Source organism: Haematobia irritans, chromosome 2 (genome assembly GCF_050003625.1).
Source record: "Haematobia irritans isolate KBUSLIRL chromosome 2, ASM5000362v1, whole genome shotgun sequence".
Lineage (NCBI taxonomy): Eukaryota > Metazoa > Arthropoda > Insecta > Diptera > Muscidae > Haematobia > Haematobia irritans.
In genome coordinates this window covers 121,041,860-121,060,211 of record NC_134398.1, presented here as the reverse complement: position 1 = coordinate 121,060,211, position 18,352 = coordinate 121,041,860, and the positions used below count along the sequence as shown (strand labels likewise).

The following is an 18,352-nucleotide window of genomic DNA, read 5'->3' as shown; positions in this document are numbered from 1 at the left end:
ATAAGATTCGGCCTGGCCGAACTTATGGCCTTATATACTTGTTTAATTTAAATTGATTCGATCACGAAAATTATAACATCGATCCCAGAATTAGTTGGAAATAAAAAAATATACTTGATTAAAAAATTACTAAATTTCTTTCCATTTAATTGGTTCAATCAATTACAAATTTAATTGAATTTGATGGCAATACTCGATTATTTTTTAATTGAGACAATAAATTATTTGTTGTAGTTTTATTTATTTATTTCTAATTAGTTTACCTTTAGGTGAAATAATTTTCTTGTTCTTTTATAAAAGTTTATATTTATAAATTTTCAAATTGTAACTACAGTTTGATTTTTCTTTGGATTTGAGTCAAGATATAATGGATATTTCCGAACAAAATTGTCTATTATATTTTTATTTAACTAAAATATTAATTATATAGCTTCAATATAAACTGATCCCCAGATTTGGCATGCGGAGCCTCTTAGTCTATGGCCTCTAACAACAATGAAAAAAATTGAGCTATATTATAATTCTATATAGCCCCCCATATAAACCGATTCCCAGATTTAGCTGGTGGAGCCTCTTGGAGGAGCAAATTTCATCCGATCCGCTTGAAATTTTGGTCGTGGTTTTAGTCTATGGCCGGGAGCCACCGTGGTGTAATGGTTAGCATGCCCGCCTTGCATACACAAGGTCGTGGGTTCGATTCCTGCTTCGACCGAACACCAAAAAGTTTTTCAGCGGTGGATTATCCCACCTCAGTAATGCTGGTGACATTTCTGAGGGTTTCAAAACTTCTCTAAGTGGTTTCACTGCAATGTGGAACGCCGTTCGGACTCGGCTATAAAAAGGAGGTCCCTTGTCATTGAGCTTAACATGGAATCGGGCAGCACTCAGTGATAAGAGAGAAGTTCACCAATGTGGTATCACAATGGACTGAATAGTCTATGTGAGCCTGATACGTCGGGCTGCCACCTAACCTAACCTAACCTAGTCTATGGCCTCTAATAATAATGCGAAAATTGAACATATCGATCCATAATTATATATGTATCCCCCATACAAACCGATTTTACTTCTTGAGCCTTCTAGAAATGTTAATTTCATCCGATCCGTTGGAAATTTGGCGCTCTAATTACCACACGAAAATTGGTTCATAACGGTTCATAACTATTTATAGACTCCGATGAAGAACTAAACGGCTTATATAGGTAGGTATATAAGCGGCCAAACATTTCCTCTTCTCTCTTCTCACGGAGTGAAGGGACCTCCGTTTTATAACCGAGCCCGAAGGGCAATGAAAATTAGTTCATATCGGTTCATAACTATTTATAGACTCCGATAAAGAACTAAACGGCTTATATGGGTAGGTATATAAGCGACCAGGCATTTCCTCTTCTCTCATGTCACGGAGTGAAGGGACCTCCGTCTTATAACCGAGCCCGAACATTGCGATGAAATCACTTAGAGAAGCTTTGAAACACTGAGAAATGTCACCAGCATCAATCCACCGCAAGAAGCCTTTAACAATCTTTAACCCTTTGCAATATCTTTGTATTGGTTGTGAAATTGTTTGTTGGGTGATGGAGTAGACTGGACACAAGTTAGAGACTTTAATCTGTCACATTAGCCATTTTTTTCGGTGGACTATGGAAAATTTCTCGCTTGTGTGATGTGTTTGGCCATTTTACATTTGGGGTGGTGGCGTTGGCACACGACCATTCTCTTCTGATGGACGCCAATAGTTTTGGACTCAAAGTGTTTTGAAACACACGCGTCTAACGCGGACGGAATTTTTGTTTTCGTATTGAAAATAGAAAGCAAATAAAAAAGAAAAACAAAAACAAAAAGCGTTAGAAAACGTCTTGGAAAAATAAAGAAAAATTTTAATCTTTTATGTGTGTGTGTGTATGTGTATGCGCGTGTATTTTAGCAGCCAAAACAAAACCACCGCATTAATTAACAAAAAAATTCGATTTGAAATTATTCGCTATTGGCAACAACCACATAAATGCTAAGCTAAATTCAATCGAAAAAGGAAAGGTCCATGGAAAGTCAATGCCAATGATAAGAGTTTTGTGTAAAGAAAGTAGAATCAGAAATTTGTGATATATGTCAAATAGGGAAGTGAAAATTTCCCATGGAAATATATGACCAGTGAAGGCTTTTTCCATAGTGGTCAAACAATAATGCCGATTTGTTTGAAAATTTATTAAAAGAGTGTTTTGTTCGATTTTTTTTTAATTTTTTCCATTCGGGTTCATATCAAACCAAGTAACCTTAGTTCCTTATCCATACGAAAGTTTTTTCTTACTGTGCACAAAATGTCTCAATCAAACAGAAGACCCAGATTTGTTATAACAGATGAAGAAGAGTTGGAAGATTATAATCCAAGCCTAGATCTTCGTTATCAACAACATCAATATGTACAACTCCAAGCACAACAGCCCCCCTCGTATTATTCCCAGGGTAATAATAATCGAACTGGTGGCTACTATCAGCCATCTATAAATAATGAAGATGCCGACAATGATGACGATGAGGAGGAGAAAGATCGTCATTCCAAACTGCAGGACATTGTTCATTGGTTACATCAACGTCATCACTCTGATAATCGGTAAGTGTTGGTTTTTTAGTCTTTCTTGATGGAAATTAATTGGAGGCTATTTCCAAGATTATAATGATGTGTCAACCCACTTTTAGTTGTTTTCTATGGCGTGGCATCTTTTCTATCATTAATCAAACTGATTTCCGACAGTTATGTTTGCTTTCGCCATTGATTGAAAGTGTGAGGCGTCAGATGTTTATGCGTGGGCCACTGCTTTTTAATTTGGTCTCTGGGGAATATATCAGACAAAGAATATTCAATTGGCCAATGAGACATAGGACGAAGTTTTCTTCGACACAGTCTCCATGGACTCCAAATATATTTAGGATATGCACTAATAGAAAAAACGATGTTCCAAAGTCGAGAAAGGACGGTAACGAAATAAAAATGAAACGTTCACGGATCGTACTCAGTGGTGCCAACTGTTTTGGGCTGAAAATCGTCAATTTTAAAAATATTTTTCGTCAATTCATACCAAAGAATTCGTCAAAAAATCGTCACTCATAATAAAATAAAAGTTTTATTCAAACATCTGAGGCATCCATATATTGTATACACAATAAAGCTGTTATTAAAAAAGGGGTTTTATTCATTTTAGTTACATGAATAATGCCGTTTAAATCGCTAATTAAGTCATATAGTTTCCAGTTTTTTAAACGACGATTAATTGAAATAAATGTTTAATTAATTTAAATTAATATATCTGATTGTGACCATATGTACTACATTGTTTAACAAAATTTTCTTGACAGAAAAATGTTCTATTCTCTAATCGAATTTAAATCCTTATTACTTGCCCATATATAATTTTTATTATGATTACTATTATCGGTAATTAATAAATGAATAAAGTGAATTTAACTGAACTGGCTTCATAGCGATCAGAATTATTTTGCTTTAAATAGTTTTTAGACAAAAGAATACCTTGCAATGTTTAATTTTCAAAAGGATTCCGAATTTTAGGTTCATTTATATTGATTGCATTGAAATTTCTTTCTACATTGGAGACGGCTGGGAGCAAGCTACATATAAATTGTCATATTATTGAGATCCAAAATAACTTGTTTACATTACAACTTATGAATATCGTCAACTTATAACTACATCATCTTGAGAAATCGTCAAATCGACATAAAAAACCCTTAAAAGGAAACACTTGAGTCGAGCATTTTAAAAAATCGTCATCTCATAACTAAGTTGTTTAAAATCGTCGTCAAATCGTCAGAGGCCAAATTTACCATCAAACATTTTTCAATATGTTCAGTGCACGGGCAAGTTTTCTACCTGTGGTTGGTATTTCGTATGGGCGGGATATGTAAACTGTGATCTATGCTAATGTGCTCTATGTGGCAGTGCCGTCATATGACACCAAGGCATAACATTCTAATTACTTCTTGAGACGTTCTTTAGAATTATGAATAACAAAGTAAAGATGGTAAGTCCAATTCTTACCAGCGGCGAATTTGTTATCAAATATTTTTCTGAGTTTTTTTTTTCAAATAATATTAAATTATATTTTTTCCAATTTAAATTGAACAAAAAATTGATAATTCTTGTAATTTACAAAACATTACCAAAAGAACTCACTGTTTACAAGTTGCAAATAATGATATTTAAATTAAATTAATTAAAGATATTTGATATTGGAATATTCTGTTATATACTGAAAGAAGGGATTTCTTTTCTGAGAAATGAAATTGTGGTAAAACCAAGTTTTCTTTCCACGAGAACAAATTGTCCTTTGAAGCAAATAAAAAAATCCGAGAAAATCGTTGCAACGCTTGCCAAAACTTTGAGTAAAATTAAAGTTTTTAACATTAGGTTTATTTTGGTAGCGAAAGGCTTAATTTTTGGCATTGTGATACATTTTTATAACCTTTGCCACACTGTGGAATAGGGCGTTACAAGTTAGTGCGTATATACAAAGAAAATTTCATTAAAATTGAGCCAACGGATATTGGACATTAATATAACGAATCATTTTCATTAATACAATGAAAATATTCGTTAATAGTACGAAACGTTATGCTGATTAATAACGAAAGATTTCGTTGTATTAACGAATTTGATTCATTGGCTTTTAATGACACAGTTCGTTAATAGAACGAAACTTTTTCTAGCAGTGTATATTTTTAACACCCAGAAGGAGACGAGATAGACACATTGTGTCCATCCGTACGTGTGTCTAACTATGAACACACTTTTGTGATCAAAGTCTACGTCGTAGTTTTGGTCCAATTGACTTCAAATTTGGCTCAAGTCTTTTTTACCTACATACAAAGAAAGTTTCATTAAAATTGAGCCAACGAAACGTTTCATAGACTAACAGAAAATTCGTTATAATAACGAAAACTTTCGTTATATCAATGAATTTGTGTCATTGGCTCAATTTTAATGACACATTTCATTAACATAACGAAAATTTTTCTACCAGTGTAGACCTTGTAAAATCGGTAATCGCGAACAAGGGTCAAACCTTGGTTAACACACAATTACAAAATTAATTCATCGAATAAATTTTTTAATTGAAATGTCTTCAATTACAAATATGATTGTATCAATCACATTTTTAATTGAGCATCAAAAAATAGTTGATTAAACAATTAATTGATTTCATTTGCAAATCACAAATAATTTTTTAATTGATTCAATTAAATTTGTAATTGATGTTGATTGCAAAATTCAATTAATTGTTTAATTAAAAACGAAAATATTTTTAATCGCTATACTATAGTTTGACTGAAAAATTCATAGTTTCAAAAAAAAAAAAAATAATAAATAAATAAATAAATATATAAATAATAATAATTAAGAATTTAAAACAAGTATATACGGCCGTAAGTTCAGCCAGGCCGAAGCTTATGTACCCTCCATCATGGATTCCGTAGAAACTTCTTTTTAACCACTGCCATCCACAATCGAATTACTTATGCTGCGGTAACGCTTGCCGATGGCAAGGTATCTTAAAACCTCCTAACACCATCTTCTAAATTGTATGTAAGCCCATACGTGGTATATATTAAATCAAACAAGTATATACGGCCGTAAGTTCGGCCAGGCCGAAGCTTATGTACCCTCCACCATGGAATGCGTAGAAACTTCTACTGAAGACTGTCATCCACAATCGAATTACTTGGGCTGCGGTAAGACTTGCCGATGGCAAGGTATCTTAAAACTTCCTAACACCGTCTTCTAAATTACAAGGTAGTCCATACGTAGTATGTATTAAACTAAAAAAGGCCGATTAAATACGTATATAATTAAGTTTAAAGTTTCTATAGAAATAAAATTTTGACAACATTTTCTATAGAAATAAAATTTGGAAAAAAATTTTCTATAGAAATAAAATTTTGACAACATTTTCTATAGAAGTAAAATTTGGAAAAAATTTTCTATAGAAATATAATTTTTACAAAATTTTCTATGGAAATGAAATTTTGACAAAATTTTCTATAGGAATAACATTTTGACAATGTTTTCCATAAAAATAAAATTTTGGTAGATTATTTTTGGCTCGAGTGGCAACCATGAATATGAACCGATATGGACCAATTTTTGTGTGATTGGGGATCGGCTATATAAAGGGTGATTTGTTAAGAGCTTGATAACTTTTTTTTAAAAAAAAACGCATAAAATTTGCAAAATCTCATCGGTTCTTTATTTGAAACGTTAGATTGGTCCATGACATTTACTTTTTGAAGATAATTTCATTTAAATGTTGACCGCGGCTGCGTCTTAGGTGGTCCATTCGGAAAGTCCAATTTTGGGCAACTTTTTCGAGCATTTCGGCCGGAATAGCCCGAATTTCTTCGGAAATAGTTGGAATAGTTGCTGGCTTATTTCTGTAGACTTTAGACTTGACGTAGCCCCACAAAAAATAGTCTAAAGGCGTCAAATCGCATGATCTTGGTGGCCAACTTACCGGTCCATTTCTTGAGATGAATTGTTCTCCGAAGTTTTCCCTCAAAATGGCCATGGAATCGCGAGCTGTGTGGCATGTAGCGCCATCTTGTTGAAACCACATGTCAACCAAGTTCAGTTCTTCCATTTTTGGCAACAAAAAGTTTGTTAGCATCGAACGATAGCGATCGCCATTCACCGTAACGTTGCGTCCAACAGCATCTTTGAAAAAATACGGTCCAATGATTCCACCAGCGTACAAACCACACCAAACAGTGCATTTTTCGGGATGCATGGGCAGTTCTTGAACGGCTTCTGGTTGCTCTTCACTCCAAATGCGGCAATTTTGCTTATTTACGTAGCCATTCAACCAGAAATGAGCCTCATCGCTGAACAAAATTTGTCGATAAAAAAGCGGATTTTCTGCCAACTTTTCTAGGGCCCATTCACTGAAAATTCGACGTTGTGGCAGATCGTTCGGCTTCAGTTCTTGCACGAGCTGTATTTATACGGTTTTACACCAAGATCTTTGCGTAAAATCTTCCATGTGGTCGAATAACACAAACCCAATTGCTGCGAACGGCGACGAATCGACATTTCACGGTCTTCAACAACACTCTCAGAAACAGACGGAATATTCTCTTCTGTACGCACTGTACGCATTCGTGTGGTTGGTTTAATGTCCAATAAAGTAAACTGAGTGCGAAACTTGGTCACAATCGCATTAATTGTTTGCTCACTTGGTCGATTATGTAGACCATAAATCGGACGTAAAGCGCGAAACACATTTCGAACCGAACACTGATTTTGGTAATAAAATTCAATGATTTGCAAGCGTTGCTCGTTAGTAAGTCTATTCATGATGAAATGTCAAAGCATACTGAGCATCTTTCTCTTTGACACCATGTCTGAAATCCCACGTGATCTGTCAAATACTAATGCATGAAAATCCTAACCTCAAAAGAATCACCCTTTATAACTATAGACCGATATGGACCAATTTTGGCATGGATATTAGCGGCCTTATACTAACACCACGTTGCAAATTTCAACCGGATCGGATGAATTTTGCTCCTCCAAGAGGCTCCGGAGGACAAATCTGGGAATCGATTTATATGGGGGCTATATATAATTATGGACCGATATGGACCAATTTTTGCATGGTGATTAGAGAACATATACCAACACCATGTAGCAAATTTCAGATGTCGGATGAAATTTGCTTCTCTTAGAGGCTCCGCAAGCCAAATCGGGGGATCGGTTTATATGGGGGCTATATATAATTATGTACCGATGTAGACCAATTTTTGCATGGTTATTAGAGACCATATACTAACACCATGTCCCAAATTTAAGCCGGATCGGATGAAATTTGGTTCTCTTAGAGGCTTCGCAAGCCAAATCGGGGGATCGGTTTATATGGGGGCTATATGTAATTATGGACCGATATGGACCAATTTTTGCATGGTTGTTAGACACCATATACTAACACCATGTACCAAATTTCAGCCGCATCGGATGAAATTTGCTTCTCTTAGAGCGATCGCAAGCCAAATTTGGGGGTCCGTTTATATGGGGGCTATACGTAAAAGTGGACCGATATGGACCAATTTTCGCATGGTTGTTAGAGACCATATACTAATACCATGTACCAAATTTCAGCCGGATCGGGTGAAATTTGCTTCTCTTAGAGAGTTCGCAAGCCAAATTTGGGGGTCCGTTTATATGGGGGCTATACGTAAAAGTGGACCGACATGGACCAATTTTTGCATGGTTTTTAGAGACCATATACTAACACCATGTACCAAATTTTAGCCGGATCGGATGAAATTTGCTTCTCTTAGAGCAATCGCAAGCCAAATCTGGGGGTCCCTCTATATATGGGGGCTTTACGTAAAAGTGGACCGATATGGCCCATTTTCAATACCATCCGACCTACATCGAGAGCAACTACTTGTGCCAAGTTTCAAGTCGATAGCTTGTTTCGTTCGGAAGTTAGCGTGATTTCAACAGACGGACGGACGGACATGCTTAGATCGACTCAGAATTTCACCACGACCCAGAATATATATATATATATATATATATATATATATATATATATATATATATATATATATATATATATATATATATATATATATATATATATATATATATATATATATATATATATATATATATATATATATATATATATATATATATATATATATATATATATATATATATATATATATATATATATATATATATATATATATATATATATATATATCCGACCTACATCGAGAGCAACTACTTGTGCCAAGTTTCAAGTCGATAGCTTGTTTCGTTCGGAAGTTAGCGTGATTTCAACAGACGGACGGACGGACATGCTTAGATCGACTCAGAATTTCACCACGACCCAGAATATATATATATAATATATATATATATATATATATATATATTATATATATATATATATATATATATATATATATATATATATATATATATATATATATATATATATATATATATATTTATATATATATATATATATATATATATATATATATATATATATATATATATATATATATATATATATATAATATATATATATATATATATATATATATATATATATATATATATATATATATATATATATATATATATATATATATATATATATATATATATATATATATATATATATATATATATATATATATATATATATATATATATATATATATATATATATATATATATATATATATATATATATATATATATATATATATATATATATATATATATGTATAACGTATAGTTTGGGGACAGTGTTTTTTGTACTTTACTTTACAGTAAATTGTTATATTCTACTTTGTCGTACTATATATACTTATTTTTTCCAATTCCCATGTAAGGATCGTTATATACAACGTTTTTCCTTTGTATCGCATATTTCAAGGACTGTGTCATTTTATCGCATATTTCAAGGACGTGTACTCAAATTATACGATATATATAATACATAATAGTGTTGCCGCGCATACTTCGTTTTCACTGGTTTTTGTCTTCACTATTTTAGAGTTTCATACAATTACATTACAGAGGGCATTTACTACAAATAATATTATCTCCAGAGGGCATCTTGATACAATTTATTACTATTTCCACACATTGTAGCGATTATCAGGATTGGTCCAAACAAAATATTGTTTGTATTCTTCTAACATATTATGTTTCACCTTAGGTATACACTGGTAGAAAAAGTTGTGATGCATTTTTTTGTGTTTATATTTTTTAATGCGCCAATTGGTTACATCCATTCTTTTACTTGCAGTATACTCTCTAGATCTGTATTTCTAAACACATATATGTTTTTAGGGTATTTTTATTTAATATATGTTTGCATCCAAGCATATTATATTTACAAACATTTTGTATCCCAAACATTGTATTAAAATTTACATTACAGAGGGCATTTACTACAAATAATTTACTACAAATAATATTATCTTCAAAGGGTATCTTGATACAATTTGTTATATTTTTCACACATGTAAAAATGTAAAAATTAATTGTTTGGAACTCAAAACCATATAATTTTTACACCCAAACATATGAAAAACAGTCTTTTTTGTCCGTGTAAATTTCCCAATTCCTTTGTCTAAATTCTCCAAATATATTTCATTTATCAACAAAATTAGTAATCAATCAATTTCTAACATCATTTTTATTAATAGAATCCCATAAACATCGTATGATTTTAAAAATTCCCAATGAAGGATAAAGATTCGAAAAATGTCTGCAAAAAATGTTTTAGTTTTAACTATCAGATGTTACCTTATATATAATAAAACAAAATCCAAAAAATCTGAGTGCAACAGGATTTGAACCTAGACTTCAGGGTTCCCATTCCACCGCACTACATACCGTGCTACGTAAGCGCTGTTTGCTCGTTGACATTAGCACTTACAATACATATGCTATTGCACCATTTAACTTAATAAACAGAAAATCAAATCATTTACAAATGGCGGGAATTTCGCAAAGCTAGTATTTCATTCTAGTGTTACCAAGTGCAAATATATATAGTATTAAGTTACCTTATCACTGTCTGTAAAATTAAGAGTTTTTAGAATATGAATAATATGTATCGTTAAACAGATTTAAACACCACATTATAATCAGATTTGAAAAAAACGAAAAGAGCAGAACTTCTAGAAAAAGTATCAACGACACTTTATTAAAAAAAAAAATAAAAATTTGTCAAATTTTTTTTTTTTTAGAAAACTTTGTTGAAATTTTATTGCTTCAGAAAATTTTGTCAAAACTTTATTTATTTAAAAAAAAAATCAAAATTTTATTTCTTTAGAAAATTATGTCAACAATTTATTTGTATAGAAAATTTGGTTAAAACTTTATTTCTTAATTACATTTTATGAAAAATTTAATGTTTTTAATTTTCCATATAATTTAAATTTTAAACAATTTCTACAAAATAAAATTTTGGGAAAAAAATTTTAAAAGAAATCAAATTTTGACAAAATGATTTAAATTTTTTCCAAAATTTTATTTTTTAGAATTTGTTTAAAATTTAATTTATATGGAAAGTTTTGTCATAATATTATTTATTTAGAAAATGTTGTTAAAAATAAAAAAAATTTAAATTATTTAGAAAATTTTATCATTTTTTAGATTTTCATCTTATAAAATTTTTTAAAATTGTGTTTTTATGGACAATTTTAAGAAAATGTCTATAGGCAACTTGGTCAAAATTGTGGTTCCATAGAAAATATGATAAAAATTTGTTAAGAAAAAGAAAAAGCAAACTTTATCATATCTTGTTTCTAGAGATTTTTGCTTCTGTAATTCATTTTGTTGCTATAGAAAGTTTTGTCGAAATTTCTTTCTTTATAACATTTTACCAATTTTTTTAAGAAATGATTGTTTTAAAATGTTTTTTAATATAAAATTTTTCCTCCATGTACGTCAAAATGTTTATAGAAATTAGTTTTCGTCTTTAGAAAAATTTGTGATTTTTTCACTAACTTTTGTTGTTTTCTTGTAGACATTTTTAGAAATTTAATCTCATTATAATTTTCCAAAGAACATTTTGTCATATATTTTCTAAAGAAAATTTTATTTTCAAATTGTGTTTTTATAAAGTTTCTTCTTAAACAATATATGTATTTCTTTATTAAATTGTTTTAAAAATGTTCTTTGAAAATTTTGTCTAAGCCTTGTGAAAATTCTTGTTGAAATGGTTATTTCTATCGGAAAATTTGCTTCTATTGAAACTTTTTTCAAATTTGTCCTTCTACAGATTTTTTTTTCAAAATCTTTTGTAGCAGAAATTCTTGTTAAAAATGTTATTTCTATAAATAATTTTGTTAATAGTTTGTTTCTAAAGAAATTCCTGTTACCAAATTTTCGTGTAAAAAAAATATTTCTACAGAAATTGTTATTAAAAACTTTTTTTCTATCAGGAAATTTTGTGAACATTTTGCTTCTACAAAATTTTTCTTTACAGGTTTGTTTTTGTTTTTAAATGTTATTTCTATAATTGTTTTTCATAACAAATTTTAATTTGATAGAAGTTTTGTTTCTATAGAAACTTTCTACATTAACTTCATTAATTTTCCTAAAATGTACTTAAGAAATAAAGTTTTAACAAAATCTTCTAAAGAAATAAAATTTTGAAAAGTTTTCCAAAGAAATAAAATTTTGAAAATTTTTTCAAAGATATAAAGTTTTGAAAAAAATTTCTGAAGAAAAAAAAATTTGACAGTTTTCTAAAAAAATAAAATTTTGACAAAATTTTCTGCAGAAATTAAATTTTGAAAAAAAAAATATAAATTGTCCCTGATACTTTTCCTAGACGTTCTGGTCTTTTCTTTTAATATGATTATAATGCGGCATTTATATCTGTTTAACGATATATATTGAACAAATGAATTCTAAAAACTCTTCAGTTTGCCGACAGCGATAAGGTAACTTAATACTATATATATTTCACTTGGTAACACTGGAATGAGATACTAGTTTTGCGAAATTCCCGCCATTTGTAAATGATTTGTTTTTCTGTTTGTTATGTTAATTGGTGCAAATATACCATATGTATTGTAAGTGGTAATGTCAAAGAGCCATCAGCGCTTGCGTAGCTCAGCATGTAGCGCTGTGAAGTGGGGGTCCTGAGGTCCAGGTTCAAATCCTGTAGCACCTAGATTTTTGGATTTTGTTTTATTATATATAAGGTATGATAGTTAAACCTAAAACATATTTTTGCAGACATTTTTCGAATTTTTATCCTTTATTGGGAATTTTTAAAATCATACTATGTTTTTGGGATTCTATTAATAAAAATGATGTTAGAAATTGATTACTAACTTTGTTGATAAATGAAATATATTTGGAGAATTTAGACAACATTTTCTAACGAAATAAAGGATTGACAACATTTTAAATATTACACAGAAAAAATATAGTCGTCAACATATAAAAAAAAAACAGACGGCGAGTATTTTACGGCAGAGAACGATATAAATTATTGTACTTTCTAAAAGAGGATAATTTTTTCTATACCTTAGTTAGACGATTTGACTTAACAATGGACTTTTATACCTTTTATTATTCATAGAACAAAATTTTGAAAAATTTTAGACAAAAACACAAAATTGTCTAAAAAAGTTTTTTTTTTATAAAAGCAAAATCTTCTATAAGAACAAAATTTTATATTGGAGAGCATTTTGTATATTTACAATTCAATAATAGAGATTGTAAAACCAAAATTTTTCATAATTTTCTACAAAGACAACACTTTGGCAAACTTTTGTATAGAAACAAAGTTTTTTTTAATTTTTTTATAAAGTTCGTAAACAATTTTTTTCAATACAAAAGTTTGTCAAATTTCTTTATAGAAACTTTTGTCAAAGTTGTCTTTTTATAGAAAATTTTGTAAAATTTGTAGTTTTGCAGAAGATTTTTGCCAAAATTTTGTTTCTGTTGAAAATTTTGTCAATTATTTTTTATAGAACATTTTGTCATAATTTTATTTCTGTATAAAATTTTGTTAAAATTTTACTTACATGAAATATTTAGTCAAAATTTTGATTCTATAGGAAATTTTGTTATTATAGAAAGTTTTGTCAAAAGTATATTTCTGTAGAAACTCTTTTTTCGTTTATGAAAAACTTTATTTTTTGTTAAACATTGAATCTTTTTCAAAATTTATTAAACAAACAAAATTTTATACAAAAAAAAAATGTTAAAAAAATGGTTAAATGTTTTAAAGAAAGAAAGAAAAAATCCATAGAAACAACATGTGACAAAGTTTTGTTTTTTAAACAAATTTTTCATGGAACCACAATTTTGACCAAGTTGCCTATAGAAACCCAATTTTGATAAAATTGTCTACGAAAACAAAATTTTGATAAAATTGTCCATAGAAACACAATTTCCAGAATATTGAAACAAAAATCTGAAGAAACGACGAAGTTTTGACTAAATTTTCTAAATAAATTAAAAATTTTTAAAAAATAAAAATAAAATTGTGATTTATATTGAACAAAACAAAAAATTTTGACATAATTTTCTAAAGAAAAAATGTTTTTTGTTTTGAAATTCTTTTTTATTTACAATCTATCCTAGGGAAATAAGCAAATTAGATAACAGTTTTATATAATATTATATACAACAATTACAGATGTTATGCAAATCCATCGAAATACATAACGTATAACAAAAAAAAAACACTTAGTGAGATTTGCTGTGTATTTTAAAACCACAGATTAATTTCTAAAAGGCAAGTCTAGTATATGGTAGCGCTTTAGTCTTCTTGTTTCATTGGATCTGGTTGACATGATCGCCTATTCTGTTAAGATAGTTTTCTGATTGTATATTGAACAAAACAAAAAATTTTGACATAATTATGTAAAGAAATAAAATTTAGACAAATTTTTAAAAAATAATTTCTATAAATCTTCAATTTTGACATACATGGTGGAAATTTTCTATACAATTTTCTATAAAAATCAAATTTTAATTTTATAAATAAAATTTCACAATTTTCTAAATAAATAAATATTTTGTGAAAAAAGATACATTTTTGTAAAATAAGAATTTTTAACAAAATTTAAAATTTTTCAATGAAATAAAATTTTGCAAAAATTTTGTAAAGAAATAAAACTTTCTACAGAAACAAAATTTTAAGAAAAAGTTGTATTGAAGCAAAATTTTATATATAACTTTGGGATCCGTTTTATTGATGTGCTTTTTAATTTATGCTTTTACATTGTTTTTTACTCGGATTATATTTGCCTATTTATGAAAAAATAGTTATTTTATTATTTTTAAATCTCTAGGTCTACTATATGCTTTTATATATTAATAAAATAAGAAACCTTTGCGTGGGAATCGAACCCAGAATTCACGAATCCAAAGAGTATATATCACCCACTGGGCTATACAACCAATCTCACAACCAATATGTAAAACTGTTGTTCGTTGTTCTCACAATTAAGACTTTTTTGAGCATTTTTCCAAATACGTAGTTAATGCAAGAAAATATTATAACTGAAGCAAACAGAAATATAAGCATCGGAACAAAGTTGACGAAACATAGATTTAAACACACAGGTGTTAATATTTCGCTTCAATCTTTTACATTGCTGGACAAAATCTTTTAAATTTTTATGAAACTTCTGGGTAAAAGTTGTGACGAAATTTATCTATAAGAAAAACTGTATTAAATAGTTTTTCTGATATATACATTTCCGTCTTGATCAAACTATTGCAAATTCTTCCCACGACACCTGACTGACGGAGAACTTTTGCATAAAGCAAAATTTGACCACATAATTTGTAGAAACGAATTTTTGAAAAATAGTTAATAGAAACAAAATTTGACAAAATGTTCTTAAGAAACTAACGTAGAAACAAAATAGATTTACAATTTAATAAAAGCATTTTTCATAGGAACAAAAATTTGGTACACTTTTCTCTAAAGAAACAAAATTTTCTAAAGAAAAACAAATGTTGGCAAATTTTCGAAATAAGTCAAATGTTGACAAAATTGTATGTATAAGTGAAGTACAAACAAAATTTAAAATTTTATTAAACAACATCTTTTTATAGAAACACAATTATGACAATAAAATTTTAGATATAAACAAAGCTTTCTTTTCTGTATAAAATCATTTTAACATTCTTTATTTAAATGAAATATTGAAATATAAATAAAAGCATTTATTTATATAAAAGCATTTTATCATTATGTATTTAAATGAAATATTTAAGAAAGAAATACAATTTAGAACAATTTTTTCTTAGAAATAAACTTTCGGCATAATGTTCTAAATAAATAATATATTGACAAAATTTTCCATATAAATTAAATTTAAATAAAAAAAAACCCAAATTTTCTATAGAAATAAAATGTTGAAAAAATTTTCTAAAGAAATAAAATTTTGAAATTTTTGATAAAGTAATAAAATTTTGACAAAATTTTCTGCAAAAATTAAGTTGTGAAAAAAAAAAATTTTTTTAACACTTTCCCTAGACGTTCTGGTTATTTCTTTACATCTGATTATAATGCGGCGTTTAAATCTGTTTTAAGATGTAGATTGAACAAATTACTTGTAAAAACTCTTAATTTTACTGACAGCGATAAGGTAACTTTATCCTATATATATTTTAACTTGGTAACACTGTAATGAAGTACTAGTTTTGCGAATTTCCCGCCATTTTTTATGATTTGTTTTTCTGTTTGTTAAGTTAAATGGTGCAATAGCATATGTATTGTAAGTGTTAATGTCAAAGAGCAATCAGTGGTTACGTAGCTCAATATGTAGCGCAGTGGAGTGGGAGTACTGAGGTCTAGGTTCAAATCCTGTGGCACCCACATTTTTAGATTTTGTTTAATTATATATAAGGTATGATAATTAAACCTAAAACATTTTTTTGCAGACCTTTTTCGAAACCGTATTATCCTTCATTGGGAATTTTTAAAATCATACTGTTTTTGGGAATCTATTAATACAAATGATGTTCGAAATGGATGAAATTTTGATGATAAATGAAATAAATTTGTAGGATTGAGACAACATTTTCTAAAGCAATAAAGGATTGATAAAATTTTCAATATTTCATTGAAAAACTATTGTCGTAAAACAGAGAATGATATAAATTGTTGTATTGTCTAAAAGTCGATAATCTTTATAATACGATTTGACTTAGTAATGGAATTTTATACCAGTTATTGAATCGATGTTAACTTGTCCAAAAAAATTTGAAACCTTCTGTTTTAACACATTTTTGACAAAATATTCAATAGAACAAAATTTTTTATAGAAACAAAATTTTGTAAAAAAAAATCTATTAAAAGGGAACTGTGACAAAATGGGAAGAAAAATAAAAAAAATTAAAAAACAAAATTGTCCAAAAAAAATTTTGTTATAAAACCAAAATGTTCTATAAGAACAAAATTTTATATTGGAGAACATTGTGTATATTTTCAATTCCATAAAAAGTTTTAAACCAACATTTTAACATTACTACAAAAACAACATTTTGGTAAACTTTTGTATAGAAACAAGGTTTTTGTTCTAAATTTTAGTTTTATAAAGTTCGTATTTTTTGTTTTCAATACAAAAGTTTGTCAAATTTCTTTATAGAAACTTTTGTCATAGTTGTCTTTTTATAGAAAGTTTTGTAATGTTTTTGGTTTTGCAAAGGATTTTTGTCCAAATGCTGCCTCAGTGGAAACTTTTGTCAATATTTTGTCGAAATTTTATTTTGTAAAAATTTTATGTCCATAAAATATTTAGTCAAAATGTTGTTTCAATAGGAAATTTTGTCAAAATTGTGTTTTTATAGAAATGTTTGTCAAAAGTATGTTTATGTAGAAACTCTTTTTTTCTTTTTTCGTTTTTGAAAAACATTGTTTCTTGTTAAACATTAAAAACAAAACAGATTTAAATTCTTTTGTCAAAAATTTGTTGCTATAAAAAACTTTGTCACATTTGATTTATATAGACTTTTTTCTGTAGAACATCTTGTCAACATTTAATTTCATTAAAAAATGTTGTCAACATTTTTTTTCTGTAGAAATTTTTTTTTCAGTTTTTTTAAGAAAACTTATCAAAAAATTTCTAAAATTTTTTTCTTTTGATTAAGCTACTCGTGTAGCTTAAATCAAAATAACAATAATGATTGCTCATATTTTTTTGTATAGAAAATTATGTTAAAAATTACCTTTTTTTAAGAAAGTTTTGTAAGAAATTTATTTCTGTAAAACATGTTATTTTTTTAGAAAACTTTGTTTTGTCAAATTTCTTTATAGAAACTTTTGTCATAGTTGACTTTTTATATAAAGTTTTGATTTGTATACCCTCCACCATAGGATGGGGGTATATTAACTTTGTCATTCCGTTTGTAACACATCGAAATATTGCTCTAAGCCCCACAAAGTATATATATTCTGGGTCCTGGTGAAATTCTGAGTCGATCTAGCTATGTCCGTCTGTCCGGCTGTCCGTCCGTCTGTGGAAATCACGCTAACTTCCGAACCAAACAAGCAATCGACTTGAAACTTGGCACAAGTAGTTATTATTGACGTAGGTCGGATGGTATTGAAAATGGGCCATACCGGACCACGTTTACGTATAGCCCCCATATAAACCGATCCTCAAATTTAACCTCCGGAGCCTCTTGGTGGAGCAAAATTTCAACCGATCCGGTTGAAATTTGGTACCTGGTTTTAGTATATGGTCTCTAACAACCATGCAAAAATTGGTCCATATCGGTCCATAATTATATACAGCCCCATATAAACCGATCCCCAGATTTGACCTC

The 18,352-nt window shown here is 28.8% G+C and overlaps 1 protein-coding gene across 1 annotated transcript in view; it reads left to right on the top strand.

Moving 5' to 3' along the window:
- The first annotated feature begins 2,270 nt into the window (after positions 1–2,270).
- The window catches only part of hoe1 (OCA2 melanosomal transmembrane protein hoepel1), a 337,228-nt gene continuing 321,146 nt past the window's right edge, over positions 2,271–18,352 (top strand). The window contains exon 1 of the mRNA XM_075296008.1: positions 2,271–2,608. Within this exon, the coding sequence (XP_075152123.1) occupies positions 2,316–2,608 (293 nt within the window). The 5' untranslated portion in view covers positions 2,271–2,315. The remainder of the gene's footprint in view (positions 2,609–18,352) is intronic.